Source organism: Eulemur rufifrons, chromosome 9, assembly GCF_041146395.1.
Source record: "Eulemur rufifrons isolate Redbay chromosome 9, OSU_ERuf_1, whole genome shotgun sequence".
In the NCBI taxonomy this organism is placed as follows: Eukaryota; Metazoa; Chordata; class Mammalia; order Primates; family Lemuridae; genus Eulemur; species Eulemur rufifrons.
Genome location: NC_090991.1, coordinates 1,577,501 through 1,596,920, shown reverse-complemented (window position 1 = coordinate 1,596,920; position 19,420 = coordinate 1,577,501). Strand labels below are relative to the sequence as shown.

At 42.3% G+C, this 19,420-nt stretch overlaps 1 protein-coding gene and 1 non-coding gene across 4 annotated transcripts in view; one reads left to right on the top strand and one right to left on the bottom strand.

Moving 5' to 3' along the window:
* SPECC1 (sperm antigen with calponin homology and coiled-coil domains 1) overlaps positions 1-19,420 on the bottom strand; it is a 174,891-nt gene that overhangs the window by 150,030 nt on the left and 5,441 nt on the right. For all 3 annotated transcript variants that reach the window (XM_069481867.1, XM_069481868.1, XM_069481869.1), the window contains exon 2: positions 18,766-18,901. In XM_069481867.1, the coding sequence (XP_069337968.1) occupies positions 18,766-18,901 (136 nt within the window). The remainder of the gene's footprint in view (positions 1-18,765; positions 18,902-19,420) is intronic.
* LOC138392730 (U6 spliceosomal RNA) lies at positions 7,822-7,926 on the top strand. The gene has a single exon (XR_011235013.1). It is a non-coding gene; the product is annotated as a U6 spliceosomal RNA (small nuclear RNA).

Sequence of the window (19,420 nt, the reverse complement as noted above, 5' to 3'; positions counted from 1 at the left end):
AACAGAAGACAAGATTTTCCATGCCTTAGAGGGGCTTAGATTCCTTTATTCAGTAAATAATGGCCAGCATCTGTTTTGTATATGACACTATTCAAGTTTCCATATTCTAAAGGAGAAGAAAAAGCTCTACTTTCTTAATAAGCCAAAGGTCAGCAGCTTGCTGCACACACACAACAAAGAAAGCCAAGAGAAACTTGAGCATGGAGAGAAAGGGTAAAACGGGAGGTCACGGAGCCAAGCAACCAAATCAGAGGCAAAGTTCCTTAGGCAAATAGCAGTCAGTCTAGAAGACACCTGGATTCTGAAGAAGTGGCAGGAAAAGTCAAGGGAGGAGCTATGAGGATAAAAACAGGATTCGTGGTTGCCTGGAGCTGGTGGTAAAACAGATCGACTGGGAATGGGAACGGGGTATTTCCGGGGTGACGGGAACGTTTTAAAGCTCATTTGTGCTGATGGTGGTAGCTCGGTCAATTTCCTAAAATTCATTGCATGCACGTTTCAAACGGTGAATCTTACGGGACGTAAATTATTCTTCAACAAAGTTGCTTTTTAAAAAGCCAAGAGTGATAAGCGGATGAGCCTTCAAGACTCCATGTATTAGTTCCGAACTAAAAAAGGGCCCTGTCCTCGCTCTGAAGCAATCAGCACGACCGAAGCCTGGGAGCCTGGCCAGCGAGACAAGATGGGCTTCGAAGGAGAGGAGCTCAGGGGGTGCCTGCTCACTGCCAGCAGGGCCCACGCGCTGGGTGCAGAGCAAAGCCACTGAGAGTCTGAGGCAGGAAGGAGAAGCAGTACAGGCAGGATATGGTGAGTGACTTCACAGAAACTCACATGCGGAGCTTCAGGAGATTGTTGAAAGGGAAAAAGCACACCCTGTGGTGAAGAGCTCAAGAAAGGCTCTTTGAAGGAGGTGCTGCTTATGAGCTGGTCCTTTCCCGCGAACGGCATTTCCGTGGGTGTCTGCAGTGGTAGGAGAGGGCAGGGCCGGCAGGGAGGTGCTTGGCGTGGACAGGCGCATCCTGGACAAGCCAGGCCCCAGACTGAACAAAGGCTTGACTGTGACAGGATCACAATCAAAGCACCAACAGGGGAAGGAGGTAAGGCTGCGGTGGATCGCACTGAATCAGGGCAAGAGGTGGCCCTTGGTTCCTTACCTGGTGAGGAATGCCGGGAGGTTTCTGAGCTGAGAAGTGGTCTGATGAAAGCTGTGGTTTAGGAAGATATGTGGTAATACACAAGGTGTCCTCTTGTACACCCTCTACTTAACATTGCACAGATAACCAATTCACCAAAACAACCAATGAGCCCCACGTTTATAAGACACACTGACTTGGCAAGATGAATACTTTTGGCCGCTAGACTCCTCTCTAGGACGCCTGTGCACTTCAGCTCCCATCGTTTGGGTTGTCTGCACACTAAAATCAGGTGTATTTGTTCCCAAATCTGTTTATGTGAGTTGTACAGAAAAACTTAGCTGGGTGTAGTGGTGTGTGTCTGTAGTCCCAGCTACTCAGGAGGCTGAGGCAGGAGGGTGTCTTGAGCCCAGAGTTTGAGGCTGCAGTGAGCTATGATCTAGCCAGAGCTACAGAGTGAGACTCTGTTTCAAAAAAAAAAAAAAAAAAAGAAAGACAAGAAAAGAAAAAAAAAAAGAAAGAAAGCAAAGCTTCAAGGATATTTATAACTTTATAACAGCTTTATTCATAATTGCCAAAACTTGGAAGCAATCAAGATACCATTCAGTGGGTAAAGGGATAAATAAACTGTGGTACTTCCAGATTATGGAGTATTATGCAGCCCTACAAAGAATTGAGCCACCAAGCCACAGAACGACAAGGAGGAACCTTAAATGCATGTTACTAAGTGAAAGAAGCCAATCTGAAAAGGCCACATACTGTGTGATTCTCACTATGTGACATTCTGGAAAAGGCAAAACTATGGAGACAGTAAAAAGATCAGTGGTTGCCAGGGGTTATGGGGAGTGAGGGACGAACAGGCAGAACACAGAGAATTTTTCACAGTAAAACTACTCCATATGATACTAAAATAATGGGTACATCTGTTAAAACCCTTAGAATGTACAGCACCAGGCGTGAACCTGATGTGAACTATGGACTCCGGGTGACGATGACGTGTCCTCAGTGTGGGTCCGTCAGTTGCAACACACACACTGCTCTGCTGGGCGACGCTGGTAGTGGGGGATGCTGCGCCTGTGTGGGGCAGGAGGGACAAGGGACATCTGTACCGTCCCCTCAATTTTGCTGGGAACCTAAAACTGCTCTAACAAAATAAAAACTGTAAAAAAATATCTTTAAGCAAACAAAAAGCAAAGCATGAGGAGTCTGGGCAAGATGTCCCATAGTCTAAGACAGGTGGACATTTTTTATTTTGTTTTTGTTTTGTTTTTTTTGGGTTTTTTTTTTTTATCATAATTCCTAAATAGGAGATTCTGCTTAGGAAGATGGTTTGAGGGAAAAAAATCACAGTTAATAAAAATATCTATATTTCAGGTTCTGGTCTTTGTTCCTCGATATATCATTTTATTTAACTGTCACAATTTTCTGTAATGGGCATGATTAAGTCCATCTTACAGATAAGGAAACTAGCTTCGAGAGGCTGGCAGCTTGTCCAAAGTCATACAGGGTGCTTCTATGAGGAGGTTAGAAAATTCCCACAATTGTGATTCTGACTCCTAACAAGTAACCAATTCTGACTGAAGAAAGGGGGAGGTTCTTAAAGAAACCACCGTAACTGCACAAGCTGTTCCTGATGTGCTCAGGCAAACATGAGGGCATGTATGAAATTTGAAAAACGGGCACATGGCCTTGGATAAATAGGCTGTTGGCAGAAACCTGTAAGAAACTGGTCCGGAAAGCCAACCGTAAAGCGGAGCTGCGGTTGTTTACAAAGGTAAAGGCGAAAGCTACCGGGATGCTCTTTCAGCTGCGATTGTATTTCAGTCTTCTCTCAGGCACACGTGCCCCCAAATGGGGACACATTTGCAAAGTGTAGATCAGACCTGAGTCAGAGGAAACTAAAGCCCAAGAAAACCATCTGATGAGTTTAAATTTCCTGGTCCAGGGAAATTACAACCCCCAAACCGGAGATAACTTGAGAATGAGGCCATGGATTGCTGTCGGTGACCACTAAGAAATCATGAAGCAAGTGCCAGGGAGATGGGCCCCAGAACGAGAAGGCTCTTTATGGAATGCTATGGAACAGTCCCCAAAATACACTGTTAAGAGAAAAAGCACAAATGTAGAACGCTGTGTCCATTTATGCTACCATTTGTGTACAGAGAGGACAGCGGATATACATTTGCTTCCCCGCACCCTGGATAGCTCCAGAGGGAGGCCAGGTGGCCACACGAGTGAATTGGTGGCTGGGCAAAGGGGTAGGGGCAAGACTGTACATTTTGAACTATGTAAACTACATTACCTGCTTTAAAAATGATTAAAATTTAGAAACTATTTACCTGATCAAAGACTAGAGTTTAACATCACAGATCTTTAAAGGAATGATTTGCAAAGAGACATCGTGATCACCAGGGGCCAGGAGGGATTAACTAGGAAAAATCACCCAGAGGAAGCCCAGCTGTGCACTTGGACCCCTTCTGGCTGTTTTCAAAGCCCATAGACTTGGCTACTCCCAGTAGGAGAGTGGGAGTGGTGGTGGGTTAATTTGCGTAAGGTCTCAGGGCCAGGATGAGGCTGAGAGAACGGAACAAAGCCAAGCCTACGCCCTCTCTCATCCCCGACTCTCCTCACTGCCCGCCAACCATCGTGCCTTTTGCTCCCCCAACACAGTTCGTAATGCGAGACCCTGCACGGACATGATCAATATACGTTGCTTTCATTTATTATGAATCTCTTGGCTTAAGGTTCCAAAACTAATATCCACAGCATAAAGCAACTACAACTGGGCTGCCTTTTGGGATTAATCAAATAAGGATAAATATCTCATCTAAACAGTGTTAAGAAAATCTCAGCAAGACTCCACTGCCGGCGGGAGGAAGGAAAGGTGGTAACAGTACATACTTCTACTCCGACCGTCTGTACTGTAGTTTGCTTAGGAAAAGTACTTTCCACAGTACTAAACTAATTTTTGAAGTGGAAATCAATATGCAAAGACAATTCAACAGCAAACCCAGTAACACACACAAATTTTCAGGAAGAGAGAACACAACACTGAGAATCTACTGTTGTCAGCAGCCAGGAAAAGCAGCATAAGAAATCTGGTCATGTTTTCCACTGAGAGACTTGAACATTTCAGAAGGTCATGGCCAAGTTCAAGGGCTGGAACTTTAATATTCCATGAATTCAGTGGAAAGACCTCTAGTTTCCCTCCCATCCAACGTGATGATTATGCAGAACCAGAAAAGCAGAACTTTCTTCTGGAATGTAAAGCTAGCTCTATGGTAGGACCCCACAATTCTTTCCCTTTCTCCTCTTCTGTAATGAACCCTGGGGTACTGGCATCCAGCTTAATTGACTCCCCCACCCCAAAAGAAAAGATCCCCTAAGCATGGAAGGTTTCACCAGAGAATTCTATCAAATGCTTAATGAAGAATTAACACAACTCTACATAATTTCTTCCAGAAAAAAGAAGAGTTAGGAATGCTTCCCAATTTATTTTATGAAGCAGTATTATCCTGACACCAAAACTACACAAAGACAGTACAGAAAATGAAAACTAAAAGACCCTCATGAATACAGTCGAAAAAATCCTTGACAAAATATTAGCAAATAGAATTTAGTAATATATAAAAATAATTATATATCATGACCAAGTGGAATTTAGGGGTGCAAGAGAGGTTCAAGATCTGAAAAATCAATTAATGCAATCTACCCATATGAACAGGCTAAGAAAATAAAAATCACATGATCACATTTATCAATGCAGAAAAAACATTTGACAAAATTCAACACCCATTCATGATAAAGACAGGAATAGAAGAAAATTTCTCGGAAAAATCTCAGAAAAACTGGAATATGGTAGAATTCCATTTATATGACATTCCTGAAATAACAAAATCATAGAAATGGAAAACAAATTATTGTGATTGCCAAGGGTTAAAAGAGGGTGGGGGAGGGAAGTATAAAGGGGTACAAGAGGAATCCTTGTAGTGATGGACATTCTCTGAAAGGTCACTGTATCAATGTTAATATCCTTGCTGTGATATTATACCATCATTTTATAAGATGTTACCATTGGGGGAAACTGGGCAAAGGGTACAAGGGATCTATCTATCTGCATTATTTCCTACAACTGCATGTGAATCTATGATTATTACAAAATAAAAAAGTATGAAATACATTTAATTTAAAAACATATATAATACATTTCAACCTTTATATTGACTTTAATTTACATTTTGGAGAAAATTTATTTAAAATTACATTTGAATACCATTACACTTATTTTACAAGTGAATTACAAATTGCAAAGTGATAGAAATAAGAAAATACTGGCCAGGTGTGGTGGCTCACACCTTGTAATCCTAGCACTTTGGGATACCAAGGTGGGAGGATGGCTTGGGGCCAGGAGTTTGAGACCAGCCTGGGCAACATAGCAAGACCCCATCTCTACAAAAAAAAATTTTAAATTAGCTGGGCGTGGTGGTGCACACCTGTAGTCCCACCTACTCGAGAAGCTGAGGCAGGTGGATTGCTTGAGCCCAGAAGTTTGAGGTTGCAGTGAGCTATGATTGTGCCACTGCACTCCAGCCCAGGTGACAGAGCATGACCCTGTCTCAAAAAACAAAAAAATACTAAAGTGGAACTCAGAGGAAAAAACTGAGAAGAAAGAAGAAAAAAAAAATTGCCACACAAAATTTACCCATTACTGATAAAAACAATGAAAGCAAGTGAGACAATTATTTTCATCAGATCTACAACCTAATAGGGTCATCCAAAATCCCTGAAACTTGATGTCCTTTACTAGAGTATTTAATTACTGATCAGAACATTCTGAAAACACAATGAGCCTCCCTCTGTCTTCTCACCCGGAGCCTTGCAAACGGGAGGGGTGTACCTGCCTCCTACTTCCCCCCACTCTCCTCTCCTGCGATAGGGCCGCACTGATGAAGCTGAGAACACTATTTATGATTGCCTGCGCCCAAACTGAACGCTGTTTTACACGGAAACACAAAGCAGTCTTACACAGCATTATTATTATACACTGAATTTTCTAGGAAGGCAATGAACATGTAAATCAAGGAAAGATAGTACTCTGCTTTATTCAAAAGCTTGCCCTGAGTTGTCAGCATTTCAGAAAGTCACTGGTGTCAACACTGCCACAGTGTTTGAATTCTCAACACGGAACCCAAGTCAGTCTCATCTGTAGGGTTCGTGCTGACAGCGATCTCCACCGACGTACGAGCATCTGCCTGTCTTCTAGTGGAATCAGGCTCCCACGTCTACATACTGAAATGTTACTTAATCAGAAATTGTTTGCCTTTTATTTCTACTCCACGTCCTATATAGGGCATTATATTGATTGTTTTCAGTAACATAGATGGATTGATGAATTTCATTTTAGGATATCGATGGGCACATTACAAAATATCATCATAAAAAAGGGGATGGGACCTCTAGGTTGAGCGCTCTGCCAGGAGCACCTGTAGGGAGCATTCCAGCACTCCCTTCTCCTGGCCTGCACTCACCAAAGGCCACACGAAGGAAACCGCCGTGGCTGGCTGACAACAACAACAAAAGCCATGGCCACCTAATAGCAAGGCAAGCACCAAAGCAATAACAAGAACAACAAAAACAAAATACACAGAAAGAAAAGAAAAAAATGGCAAAATTGTACCTTGGGCTTTAGCGCCCTCTCCTCTCTCACTCTGGCTAATGCAAAAAAAAAAAAAAAAAAAAAAAAGTCCTCCTTCCTTCAACTGAGAATACGAGATATGACTTATCCACACACTCTCCAACAGAATCCCTCTCAATTTTCAAGTCCGGACAAACACAAGCTTCCTCTGTAAGGATGGACGAATGCAGAAAAACTACTAGGTCTATATGGGAAGTTTTGGACGTTCATAAAAGGGGAACCATCTGAGGACTGTAAGTAATAGGAAATTTTAGAGAATCTCTAATTTGCATTCTCATTGAAATCCAAGATGATTTTATAGCTATGAAAGAACAGGAAGTCATGAAGAAGAAATAATTTGAAATCAGAGAATTATAATAATAAAGATTAAAAACATAATAGTGAAGTAAAGAAACATACAAAGCAAAGCATATTAGATGAAAAACTTTGAAAAAAATCAGAGGATGAATGAAATGATCAAAACAATCAAAGAAAACATGTGACGTGAAAGATATACCCACAAAACCAAATATACACATATTTTAATTTCCCAAAGGAGACTCCTGGATAAACAGAGAAGCAATAATCAAAGTAATAACAGAATGCCTAGAAGGCATTTAATAAAATCCATCACCCAATCCTAATAAAAACTCTAAGTGAAATACGAAGAGAGAACTTAGCATGCAAAACAGTATCTCCAGCCCAAATTCTGCATCATATTTAATGTCAGGGCACCAAAAGCACCCACAGTAAAGTGAGAGCAAGTCAAGGATGTTACTAGCATTTAACACAGCTGGGGTCACACACACAAAACAGCAGGAACCAGAAACAAAACGAGTAACTACTGGGATGGAGGAGACAAAAGGCATCATTACCTGCAGCTGATACAATTGTCCACTGGGAAAACATGTGAGACTCAACTGGAAACCATTAGTACTAAGAAGAGAGGATGGTAAGGGAGTGAGCCATTACAAAATAAATATTTAAAAATCATCTATTTAAAAAATACAATGAGTACTTGCTTCGGCAGCACTAATACTAAAATTGGAATGAAATGGAAGATTAGCCTGGCCCTTGAGTAAGGATGACAGTCAAAGTCATGAAAAGTTCCAGATTTTTAAAAATAAGAAAAAAAATACAAGGAATAAAGAATCCCATTCACAATAGGAATAAAATTATAAAACAAAGGCATAAATACTCAACAAAAAGAAATGAAGGGAGGGAGGGAGGGAGGAAGGAAGGAAGGGAAAGGAAAAAAAAATAAGCAAAGTTTAGGGGAAGAACAAAACAGAAGAGAGGACTGGACTGGGAGAACTGGAGGGACGGTCAAGTTTGTGGATGGGAAGACTTGGCAAAGATACCAGCATTCTTGGGGGAGACGCAGGGAGAGTTCTCACCTCTCCGCACCACTGGTGCCCAGGGAGGACGCAGGAAAGCTGTCATCCCCAAATCTGTGCTTACACAGAAAGCCAGAGAAAACCCGCCACCCCGCTCCAAAGCCCAGACAGACTAAACCACGTCCTACTAAGAAACACAGGGCCATGAACCCACCCTGTGTATCACTCAGCGAAAAATCCAGCACCGTAACTAGTACGGAGGTCATAACATCCTCATGTCTGGTTTACCTGACACCCACAAGTTAAAACCCATTCCTGGTCTATCCACATATGATGGGTAAACAAAGTGTGGTCTAGCCATACAATGGAATATTACTCAGCCTTAAAAAGGAAGGAAATTCTCACAAATGCTACAACATGGATGAATCTGGAGGATACCAGGCTAAGTGAAACAAGCCAGTCACAGAAGGACAAATATTGTATGATCTCACTTAAATGTAGTATCGAAAACAGTCAAACTCACAGAAACAGAAAGTAGAATGGTGGCTGCCAAGGGCAGGTGGAGAGGGAGACATGGGGAGTTGCTGTCCAATGAGCACCAAGTTTCAGTTATGCAAGATGAATAGGTTCTAGAGATCTGCTATACAACATTGTCTCCAGTTAACAAAACTGAATTACACACTTAAAAATTATGAATTATGGCTGGGTGCGGTGGTTCAGGCCTGTAATCCTAGCACTCTGGGAGGCCGAGGTGGGAGGATCACTTGAGCTCAGGAGTTCGAGACCAGCCTGAGCAAGAGCCAGACACTGTCTCTACAAAAAAATAGAAAAATTAGGCGGGCGTGGTGGTAAGCGCTGGTAGTCCCAGCTACTTGGGAGGCTGAGGCAGGACGATCGCTTGAGCTCAGGAGTTTGAGGTTGCTGTGAGCTAGGCTGACGCCACGGCAACTCTAGCCAGGGCAATAGAGTGAGACTCTGTCTCAAAAAAAAAAAAAAATTCGTTCAGAGGGTCATATGATGTTAAGTGTTCTTACCACAATTTGAAAATGAACTAAGTATAGAATAGAAAAAAAAATGAAAATACAGATTGTCCCCAACTTAGAATGGTTCGACTTAACATGATTTTTCGACTTTAGGACAATGCAAAAGTGATACGCATTCAGTAGAAACTGTCCTTTGCATTCTCATACAGCCATTCTGCTTTTCACTTTCAGCACAGTATTTAATAAATTACACGAGCTATTCAGCACTTTATTATAGAATAGGCTCTGTGTTGGATGATTTTGCCCAACTGTAGGCCAAGGTAAGTGTTCTGAGCACATTTAAGGTAGTCCAGGCTAAGCTATGGTGCTCAGTAGGTTAGGTGTACTGAATGCATTTTTGACTCAGTGATATTTTCAGCTTAAGATGGCTTTATGGGGAAGTAGCCCCATCGTAACTCAGGGAGCATCTGTACTGAATCTGAAATGTGATTTTCTTAGCACAAAATACAGCCATCAATAAATGGCCCCTCTAAAATTATGAAAACAACAACAAACACATACCTGGCCTTCTGTGATTTGGTAGGTTCTCATCTCCAAACAGACCCCACCCTACATCTGCCTGCACCCCTTCCTCAATGCTCAGCACGTCTTCAGGGCCCTTGGAAACTCACAGTGACCTCAGCACTTTCCATAGACTGAGCTCATCTCTGAATGTCCCCTCACTTCTGTGCCTGGACGACCCCCACTACTGCCTTTTCAAGCCAGTGTGTCCCTCTCCTCACACTTCCTGAACCTGAAGGCACGAGGTGGCCCAGGTGGCCCTCCTAGCCCCCGTTGTCTCTTTCCCTCCCCGCTGCTAAACAGGGAAGTTCATGCCACAGGACCTGGCATCTTCTTCGCCTCCCAGTTGTCATCTACTGAGCCCCACCCCAATCTCTCAATTCCCTGACATCCCTCGCTCACGGTGCTCCTCTTTCTGTGGCATCCAAGGGACAGACCCACCCTCTAGCCTCTCAATTCCAAGACCTCCAACATCCTTTTCCTCCACTCTCACCCGAGTAAGCCATAGAAAACCATCCACGGTTTTCTCGCAGCCTCTGTTTCCTAATCTGCAAGTCCTGGTCCCAATATTTACTGAGCAAGGACTTGGACAGTCTGTTTACTCTCTTTATGCCTCAGTCATCTGATCTATAAAATGGGAGTGATGATAATGCTATTTCATAGGGTTGTAGTAAAGACTAAAGGAGACAATACTTCTCTATCTCTTAGAACAGTGGTTAGCATACAGTGAGCAAAGAATGTTAGCCACTGGTCATGGTGATTCTACAACGGGTGACGATGATGGGGAAGCCAAAGAGTCTTCCTACCTACACAAACAGTGTAGCAGAACAAAGAATCCTGGAGGCAGGCCTTGGGTTTGAATCGGGGAACACTAGCTAACCCCACCCCAGCCTCTGTTTCTTCACATGTAAGATGGTGATAAGAACACCTACCCGCTGTGTTAGAAGAGTCAGCCCCGTAGGAGCCCAGGGTTACTCCCTTCGCAGGTCAGAGGCAACAGGCGTCTCAGGTTGGACCCCAAGGTACCACCTGGGTATAATGCAGGCAAGTGGAGAACACAATGCACGGGTATGTGTATCAGCAAGGACACAGACACTTTCTTGGAAGTGAGCCTGTTTTGACACTGGAATCATGACTGCTTTGTGCTCATCGATGAGCCTCTGAGGTGTCTAAGACTTGGTGAGCATTAAAGCAGAGCTTGGCCAAGGTAACACTGGCATTTAACATTTATTTCGATTTATTTAACTTTTATAAAACATTACTATCAGTTTAAAATAGTGACATTATATTCAATCCCACATGTGCTACATATAGAATCATCTAAATGAACACTTTTATGTATTGCCAGTTTTTAAAATGTTCCCCTGCGTGGCCAACTGCTATCTTCAGAACAGATGTGTGTCCACTCTTTAGACGTCATCTCACTCATGCCACTGCTAACGCAAGCAGAAATCTCACTCTGCACCTACTTTAAAATCCCGCAGGAGAAGCCAGCAACTCCACTCTGGGGATGTACTTTCTCTTTCAAAAGAAGTGAAAGCACGGCCGGGCGCAGTGGCTCACACCTGCAATCCCAGCCCTCTGGGAGGCCGAGGCGGGAGAATCACTTGAGGTCAGGAGTTCAAGGTCAAAAGAAGTGAAAGCAGTGTCAGATAACTCGCACATCCATGCTCACAATGGCATTATTCACAATGGCCAAAGGTGGAAATAGCCCAAGTGTCCATCAACAGATGAATGGTAAAGAAAATGTGGTAAATATGTACAACAGAATGTTACTTAGCCTTAAAAAGGAAGGCAATCCTGACACATGCTACCACATGGATGAACCTTGAAGATGGTTATGCTAAACGAAATAAGCCAGTGACAAAAGGACACTGTGTTATTCCACTCACATGAGGTTTCCAGAGCATCAGACTTATAGAGACAGAGAGCAGATCGCTGGCTGCCAGGCTGGAGAGGGGAACCGGAGTCGCTGTTAAACGGACACAGAGTTTCAGTTTTGCAAGGTAAGAGGAGTCCTGGAGATGGACGGTGGTGATGGTTGTACAATATGAATGTACCTAACACCACTGAACTGCACACTTAAAAATGGTTAAGATATAAATTTTAGGCTTATCTGACCACGATTTAAAAAATAATCCATCAGAGGCCGGGCGCGGTGGCTCACGCCTGTAATCCTAGCACTCTGGGAGGCCGAGGCGGGCGGATCATTTGAGCTCAGGAGTTCGAGACCAGCCTGAGCAAGAGCGAGACCCCATCTCTACTAAAAATAGAAAGAAATTATATGGACAGCTAAAAATATATATAGAAAAAATTAGCCGGGCATGGTGGTGCATGCCTGTAGTCCCAGCTACTCGGGAGGCTGAGACAGGAGGATTGCTTGAGCCCAGGAGTTTGAGGTTGCTGTGAGCTAGGCTGACGCCACGGCACTCACTCTAGCCTGGGCAACAGAGTGAGACTCTGTCTCAAAAAAAAAAAAAAAAAAATAATCCATCAGGAGAGTTTAGAGCTACTTGGCTCTATCCTTCAAATCATATCTAGAGCCGACTACCGCTCCCCAGCACTGTGGCCACCAACCCAGCACAGAGGGCTTCTTTCCCAGACCACAGCTCCACCTGCCCATTCTTGAGAAGTGGCCCAAGCCCTCCTCTCAAGGTGAGGTCGGGTCACATCACTACCCTGCGCAGAACCTTGCAAACGTTCCCCAGTGGAGTCAGAGCAAAAGTCCAAAGTCCCAACAAGGACCCACAAGCTCCCCCTGACCCCTTGCCACCACCACCTGTCACTCCTCTGCAGCCTGCTGCTGGCCTCCACACTGCCACGGACGTGCGGGCACCTCTGCCTGGACCGGCCCTCCCAGGCGTCCACCCGGCTAACCTTCTCTCCTCCCCCACAAAGGTTGGCATCTTTGTCCCACTCACTGATGGATCCCTTTTGCCTAGAACAGTGCCAGGCACATGGTGGCCACTGAAAACTATTTGATGAATTAATGAATGAATAAAAGGATTGTTTCTAAAGGCAGGCTCATCGGTGTTTTGACAAGGCTGCCACCTACTGGCTGATTCCTCAATGGCCTCCTGGGGCTGCCCGACCTTCCGCTTGACTATCTCTTCTCCAAAATCTACACCTACTGGGTAGGATGAGGTATACACGAAGAGTACCTCAGAAAAGGAAGAATAAAAGCTGGAATTCGGATATGTGAATAATATGCATGAAAGAAAACCAATTAGAAAACGTTCCGTGTGAAAATCAGGGGCCTTGCAGGGGAGATGCAAAGCCAAACCCAGACGCACTTGACCTTCCTGAAGCCCAGTTTCCGACCTTGACAAAATACCACCCTCTTCTTCAGGCTATTGTGAGCATGAAGTGAAGTAACAGGCCTGAGAGGCCAGTGCAATGGGGGGCAGGTGGCAGGGCCAAAACCTGACTTTTGCCGTGTTCTTGTTCTTGTTGAAGCAAACTTCAGCAGAGCCGGGGGGGATGGCCTAGGCCTGGATACCAGAAACTGGAAATAGTCTTAAAAAGGATGAAAAGGCTTCCAGAAAGTGCCTGCTTCCCAATTCAAGCAGTTCCAATACCACCTGCATTAGACGGTGAGTTAGCACTGTACGCCAGGTGAGGCAGCAATGTAATTATGATTCCCCAAAGACTGGACATTTTCTCCCGGTACGTCATTTGAGAAAGTCCCCCTGAGGACAGATCAGTTCCCAGGAAAGGGTACAATATGAGACGACTACAGGTATAAACCACAATACTGTGTTAAAATTTCATGACAAAATCCTTCTCAAAATTCATACAGTTGGCAGACAGCCAGACAACAGCATGCTATGCATTATAGAAAACGTGTCCCCAAATCAGAATCCCCAAAACTGACCTGCATGCCATAAAACGAACTCTGCTCTGTAGAAGTCTACCCCGACCTATAATTACACCTTTCCTTTAAGAGGAAAAGAACCATACATTGCCAGCATTGCCCTTATCCCTTTAATTTTATTCTTTTCTTCACAGCTGAGCCTACGGAAAACTGCTTTGCGTCCAGTGAGCACCTAAGGGAAGGTGCCATTTCTAACACAGCAACTAATTTCCATCTTTGTCTCAACTGTGCTGAGATTTTAAAACTTGTACTTATTACAACAGGTCAAGGATCCCTTATCCGAAATGCTTGGGGACCAGAAGTGTTTTGGATTTCGGATTTATTCAAATCTTGGCATATTTGCATTATACTTACTGGTTGAACATCCCTAATACAAACCTCTGAAATCCAAAATGCTCCAATAAGCATTTCCGTTGAGCATCGTGACAGTGCTCAAAAAATTTTGGATTTTTGGAGCATTTCAGCTTTTGAATTTTTGGGTTTAGGATGCTGAATCTGTAGTACCAGCCCTTTCATCTTCCTGTTTTTCATGCAAGTAAAATAAAGACAAAATACAATCAAATATTCAAATGACTACCCAGACACTACTGTACCACTGCAGAGGTGGTCACACCTACAACAGGGAGAAGTGCTGCAGGCCACTGGTCCTAACAGACTGGAGTTCACCCTGAATCAGGCAGTTCGGGGATATCATCACCAGGTACAAAAGTGTCAGCCGTCCAAAAGCTGGTATAAAAATCTTGAGGACTACTGGCACTTAAAAATAAAAGCTCTAGAAATAAAATGTAATTTTCAAATTCAACCCGATTAAGTCAAATAATTTAATTTCATTAAAATAAAATAATTGACAAACTGAATTTACATAACCAGGAGAATAATAATTGCATCTTCCATGCCATCACAGTTTATGAAGTACCCCCAGATCTTCGTCCCAACAACCTCACTGTTAGTGGATATGTAGTTACTTCCTTCCTTGACAAACAAGGACGCTAAGGCCCCATGGGGTGTGGGGACGTGCCCATTTTGGTAGCCAATATGAAACCAAGCTCTGTCCCTAGAATCCTGAATAAAGGAGCCCTGCTGTGAGCAAGCAATCCATCCACCACCAATGGCTAAGAAACACAACCAAGGCAAGCAGGAGAGGAAAGATTCGGTGACGGCAGAAAAAGGAAAAATGTTTAGGTTATAACTCGTATTTACCCTGTTTTTAACTTTTTATAGCAATATATGTAGATGTTCAAATTTTTCAAACAGTACAGGAAAACCTGAAATGAAAAATCTTCCTGCACTACTTTCAATTCTGGTAACTCCTCAAACATAACCATTCTTACTTCCTTCCAGGGGAAAAAATTTATGATGTCAATAATTAAATTAACATATACTCTTTAAAATGAAATCATACCATATAGGCCATGTTATTTTTCTCACTTGGTACCGTACCTTGGACATCTCTTCCTGTCAGTACATACACACCTAGTGTCCTTTCCATGGCTGCGTACTATTCTACTGGACCAAAATCTCACCGTTCAACCAGCCTACACTGACACACACTTGTGTCGTTTCCTGTATTTTACTATTATAAATAATTGTGCAAGTGAACATCTTGCTCATACATATTGGCACCCTTTTTCAAGTATATTTGTACTGTGAAATGCTAAACAGTAGAAATACTTGGTCAAAAGTTATATGTATTTAAGATTTAAATAGATATTACGAAATTGTCCTTGTGCATCAATGCATTTGGTGTGCCAACTCCTTACACCCTTAATAACACCAGAAATGATCAACCATTTTCATTTTTGCTAATCTGGCAGAGAAAATTGTATATCTAATTTTTGTTTTTATTTATATTTCTTGAACTATAAGTGAAGCCTAGCATTTTTCTACTATCTGTTCTTTTTTATGTGAGCTACATATTTTTCTATTGTATTATTAATATTTTTCTTTTTCTTACTGATTCATGTAAATTCTTTGTAAATAAACCCTTTGTTACATGTATTACAAATAACCTCTTTTTGCAAAGCAGTTTTTTATGTTTATGTAATTACATTTTTAATCTTTTACTTTATGGCTTCTGTGTTTGTTCCTACTTAGAAAGCCCCTTCCAAGGCCAAGACTGCAAATTAATTCTCTGATGTTTTCTCTTTGTACTCTCACAGTTTCATTTTTTAAATATTTAAATCTTTAATCCACTTGGAAGTTATTTTGATGGGAGGAATGACACAGGGATCCAGCTTTATTTTTTCCTGAAGACTTAATCAGCCATTGAGTGAATTGCCCACCTTGATTATAAAACGCCACCTCTACCCTGTACTAAGTTCTCCAGTAGATTCTGGGCTTTCTCCACGGTTCCACTGAGCTGCCTGTTTCTTCTCCAGTTCCAAGATGCTTCAGGTTAATCCCTTGATTACTGTTTTTAGAATTTTACTAGTTATTCTAGGATATCTATTCTGCTAGATCAAGGTTTCTCAACAGAGGCACTACTTACATTTGGGGCCAGATCATTCTCTGTTGTGGGACTGTACTGTGGAGGTTCAGCAGCATCTCTGGCTTCTGCCCACTAGATGTCAGTAGCACCTGCCAGTCATGACTCCCAGGTGTGTCTCAAACAGTGCCAACTGTTCCCCGGGTGGCAGCAGAAGGGGCAAAACCACCGCCCACTGAGAACAACTGCTTTAGACAAACCACGACATAATTTTATCTGTGTTTCCACTCCCAAATGCCCACCGGTATTGTAATTAAGATGAAAATGAATTCACAGTGTAATTTTGACATCCTTATTACATTTAATGTATTATGCTATTAAATTTAATCTTTATTGTATTTCGTCTTTCTATCCAAGAACCATGTATATCCTTCCACTCATTTATGTCTTCTTTGAAGGTCAAGTTTTATGACAAAGAAGGACATTAGACTTGTCCTTCAAAAGGGGTTTAAGATTTTTAATACAGGTTCTTATACTATTAATTTATTCCTAGATATTTTACCTGTATAATTCCTTTATTAATGGGATCATTTCTTGTGTTATTATCTTTTCTAACTTATCACTATAAGAAAGCTGTTGATATTTTATATTCTACAACTAGCCACATACAGAACTCTTACTGTCTCTGACAGATTTTTCAGGAAATTCTATATTTTTCCTAATGATACAATTTTTGGGGAAATTCTAAGCATACAATGTCATCTGCGCACAATCATCATTTTGTTTCCTCATTTCCAATGTGCACACACGTTTGTATCTCTTTCATCTCATGCTTCCGTTAATATTCGGTTAATATTTGCAGAAATTTTAGGTGACAGTGGTGACAGCAGATAACCTCGCGTTATTCCTGACGTTGCTCAGAACGCTTCAAGGGTTTCACCAGTAAGCATGACGCGGGCTTTGGTTTGAGAGACACACATTGTATATCATCAAAGAGGTCTCCCTACATTTATCATCTACCAAGGGCTTGTTATTAAGTCAGAAACACTGTTAACTATGCCAACTGCATCTTCTACAGGGATGACCATATAGTTTTTTTCCTTTGGCCTATTAATATTGTAAGATAGATTATATTCAAAATTTCCTAATATTCATCCATTCTTAGTGGCATAAATCTAGTTGGTTGTGACATACACTATTGTTCTTTTCCTTTCTTGTTGAATCCTATGTGCTAATATCTTGATCTCACATTTTTACATCAATATTTAAGAGTGGGATCAGTCTGTCATTTTTTTAGTGGGGCTTTAATAACTTTTGGAGTCAGTGTTAAGCTGGCTTGATAAAAATACTTTAATTTTTGTATTTTTAAAACCAACTCAGGAGGCTGAGGTTGGAGGATCACTTGAGCCCAGGAGTCCAGTCCAGCCTGGACAACATAGTGAGACTCTGTCTCTTAAAACAAAACAAAACAAACAAACAAAAAAAACAACCACAAAACCATCACCCAAATATATGTGTGTTTGTGTGTGTGTGTGTGCGCGCGCGTAGTATGAAATTGGTCTTTTAAATAGTAAAACCATTATATAGAAACACCAGGCCATTCCCTTTACATCCAGAAAATAAAAAGCCATATATAATCTGCACAGATTCAACTTCTTGAAAACTGAATAAATTAAAGTATACCTTTGAAAAGCTAGTCTGGAATGTGATGTTTTATGAAGAGTGCAAAAATCATAACTATGCTACCCTTTAACACTTACTATAAATTAATAACAATGTATTTCAGTTATTTTCCCATCTTAGACAATTTAGCAACACACTGAGGCCTGCATTATAAGAGTTAGACCATGGAGACTGGGCACAGTGGCTCACGCCTGTAATCCTACCACTCTGGGAGGCCGAGGAGGGAGGATCACTTTAAGTCAGGAGTTTGAGACTAGCCTGAGCAAGAGCGAGACCCCATCTCTACTAAAAATAGAAAAAATTATCCAGGTGTGGTGCTGCACACCTGTAGTCCCAGCTACTTGGGAGGCTGAGGCAGGAGGATCGCTTGAGCCCAGGAGTTTGAGGTTGCTGTGAGCTTGGCTGATTGGAACTGCACTCTAGCCCAGGCAATAGAGCACGACTCTGTCTCAAAAAAAAAAAAAAAAAAAAAAAAAAAAAAGAGAGAGAGAGAGAGAGAGAGACCATGGAAAGCTTAAAAGTCTTATCTATATGCTCAAGGAGAAAATTAAATAAATTCTTTGTTGTTTTGTTTCCCATGCTCTGAACTCAAATATGATTCAAAAACCCTTTTCTGATTCTCAAAAAACTAGTAACACTGAGAAAGTTCACAGGTTCCTGCTGCCACTGCCATCTAAGCAAGTCTGAGCAGCCCTTACACCACTGCTGAGGTAAGTGAGGATCTTCCTGGTTTTCCACAGGATCCACGGCAAACATTGGACGCCCACCTCTGAAATGGATCTACGAGGTTCATTCATTCATCTAATACATTTTGCACCAAGATGACCCCAGAATATACGCCACCTTGCCTAGATCTCAAAAGGATTTCACACATGTGTGATGACAAATGGACCACTGGAGGGACAGAGGAAACCCTTTTTGTTTCTCATTTTTCTTCCCACTAGATGTAAACTCCCTGTGGGCAGGGACGTTGTCTGCCTAAAACAGTTCCGGCATAAGTTCTCAATAAATATCTGATGAAGGAAGGAATGAATGAATGAACCATCGAAGTGCTTTGGTGTGGCCACGACGAATGGCTGCCCAGGTCCCTCCTACCTGTGCCACTCCTCAGGCGGCTCTCCGTGAGCTCGGAGATGGCTCCTGCTGTCACAGTCTTTTTCAGTCGAACCACCCCAGATGCAGCGGCACTTCCGGGTTTGCTGAGCATGTCCTCACTGCTGGCCCTCTTGAGCTACGAGAGACGTCAGAGGGAAGGATGAGAGCTGTGGTTTCAGTGAGGAATGCCACCAACCAGAAAAGCATCCAAACAGGACCATGTGCCTGGCGGTCCAGATACAATGATGGCGCTTTGAGCAGCACGACAGGGTGAAGTGAAAAAATGCAAAGCTGGATAAATTTGTTTCTGTCTTTTGCAGGTTAGAGTATGATTTCCCATTCCTATTTCCAAGAACAGTATAAGGTTATGGGTGAAGAGTACCCATCATCACGTCACACTTCAAGTACTGGTGAAAAAAAAAAAAATCTGCTTCCCTTGTGGGGGAAGAAAAAAAGAATGGAAGCTGGTGAAAAATGAACTGGGAGATGCACAGAAGGCAGGGTAGGACAATACAAAAGAAATTCAAGGACAAGAAAAAAAGGCTTGATGACATATGTCAGGAGGAAACAGAGGAAGAGAAACAATCTGAGTATCTGCCACATGCTCACCACTGAGCAATCTATAGATTATGTCATCTGGAAAACGTGGTCAAAG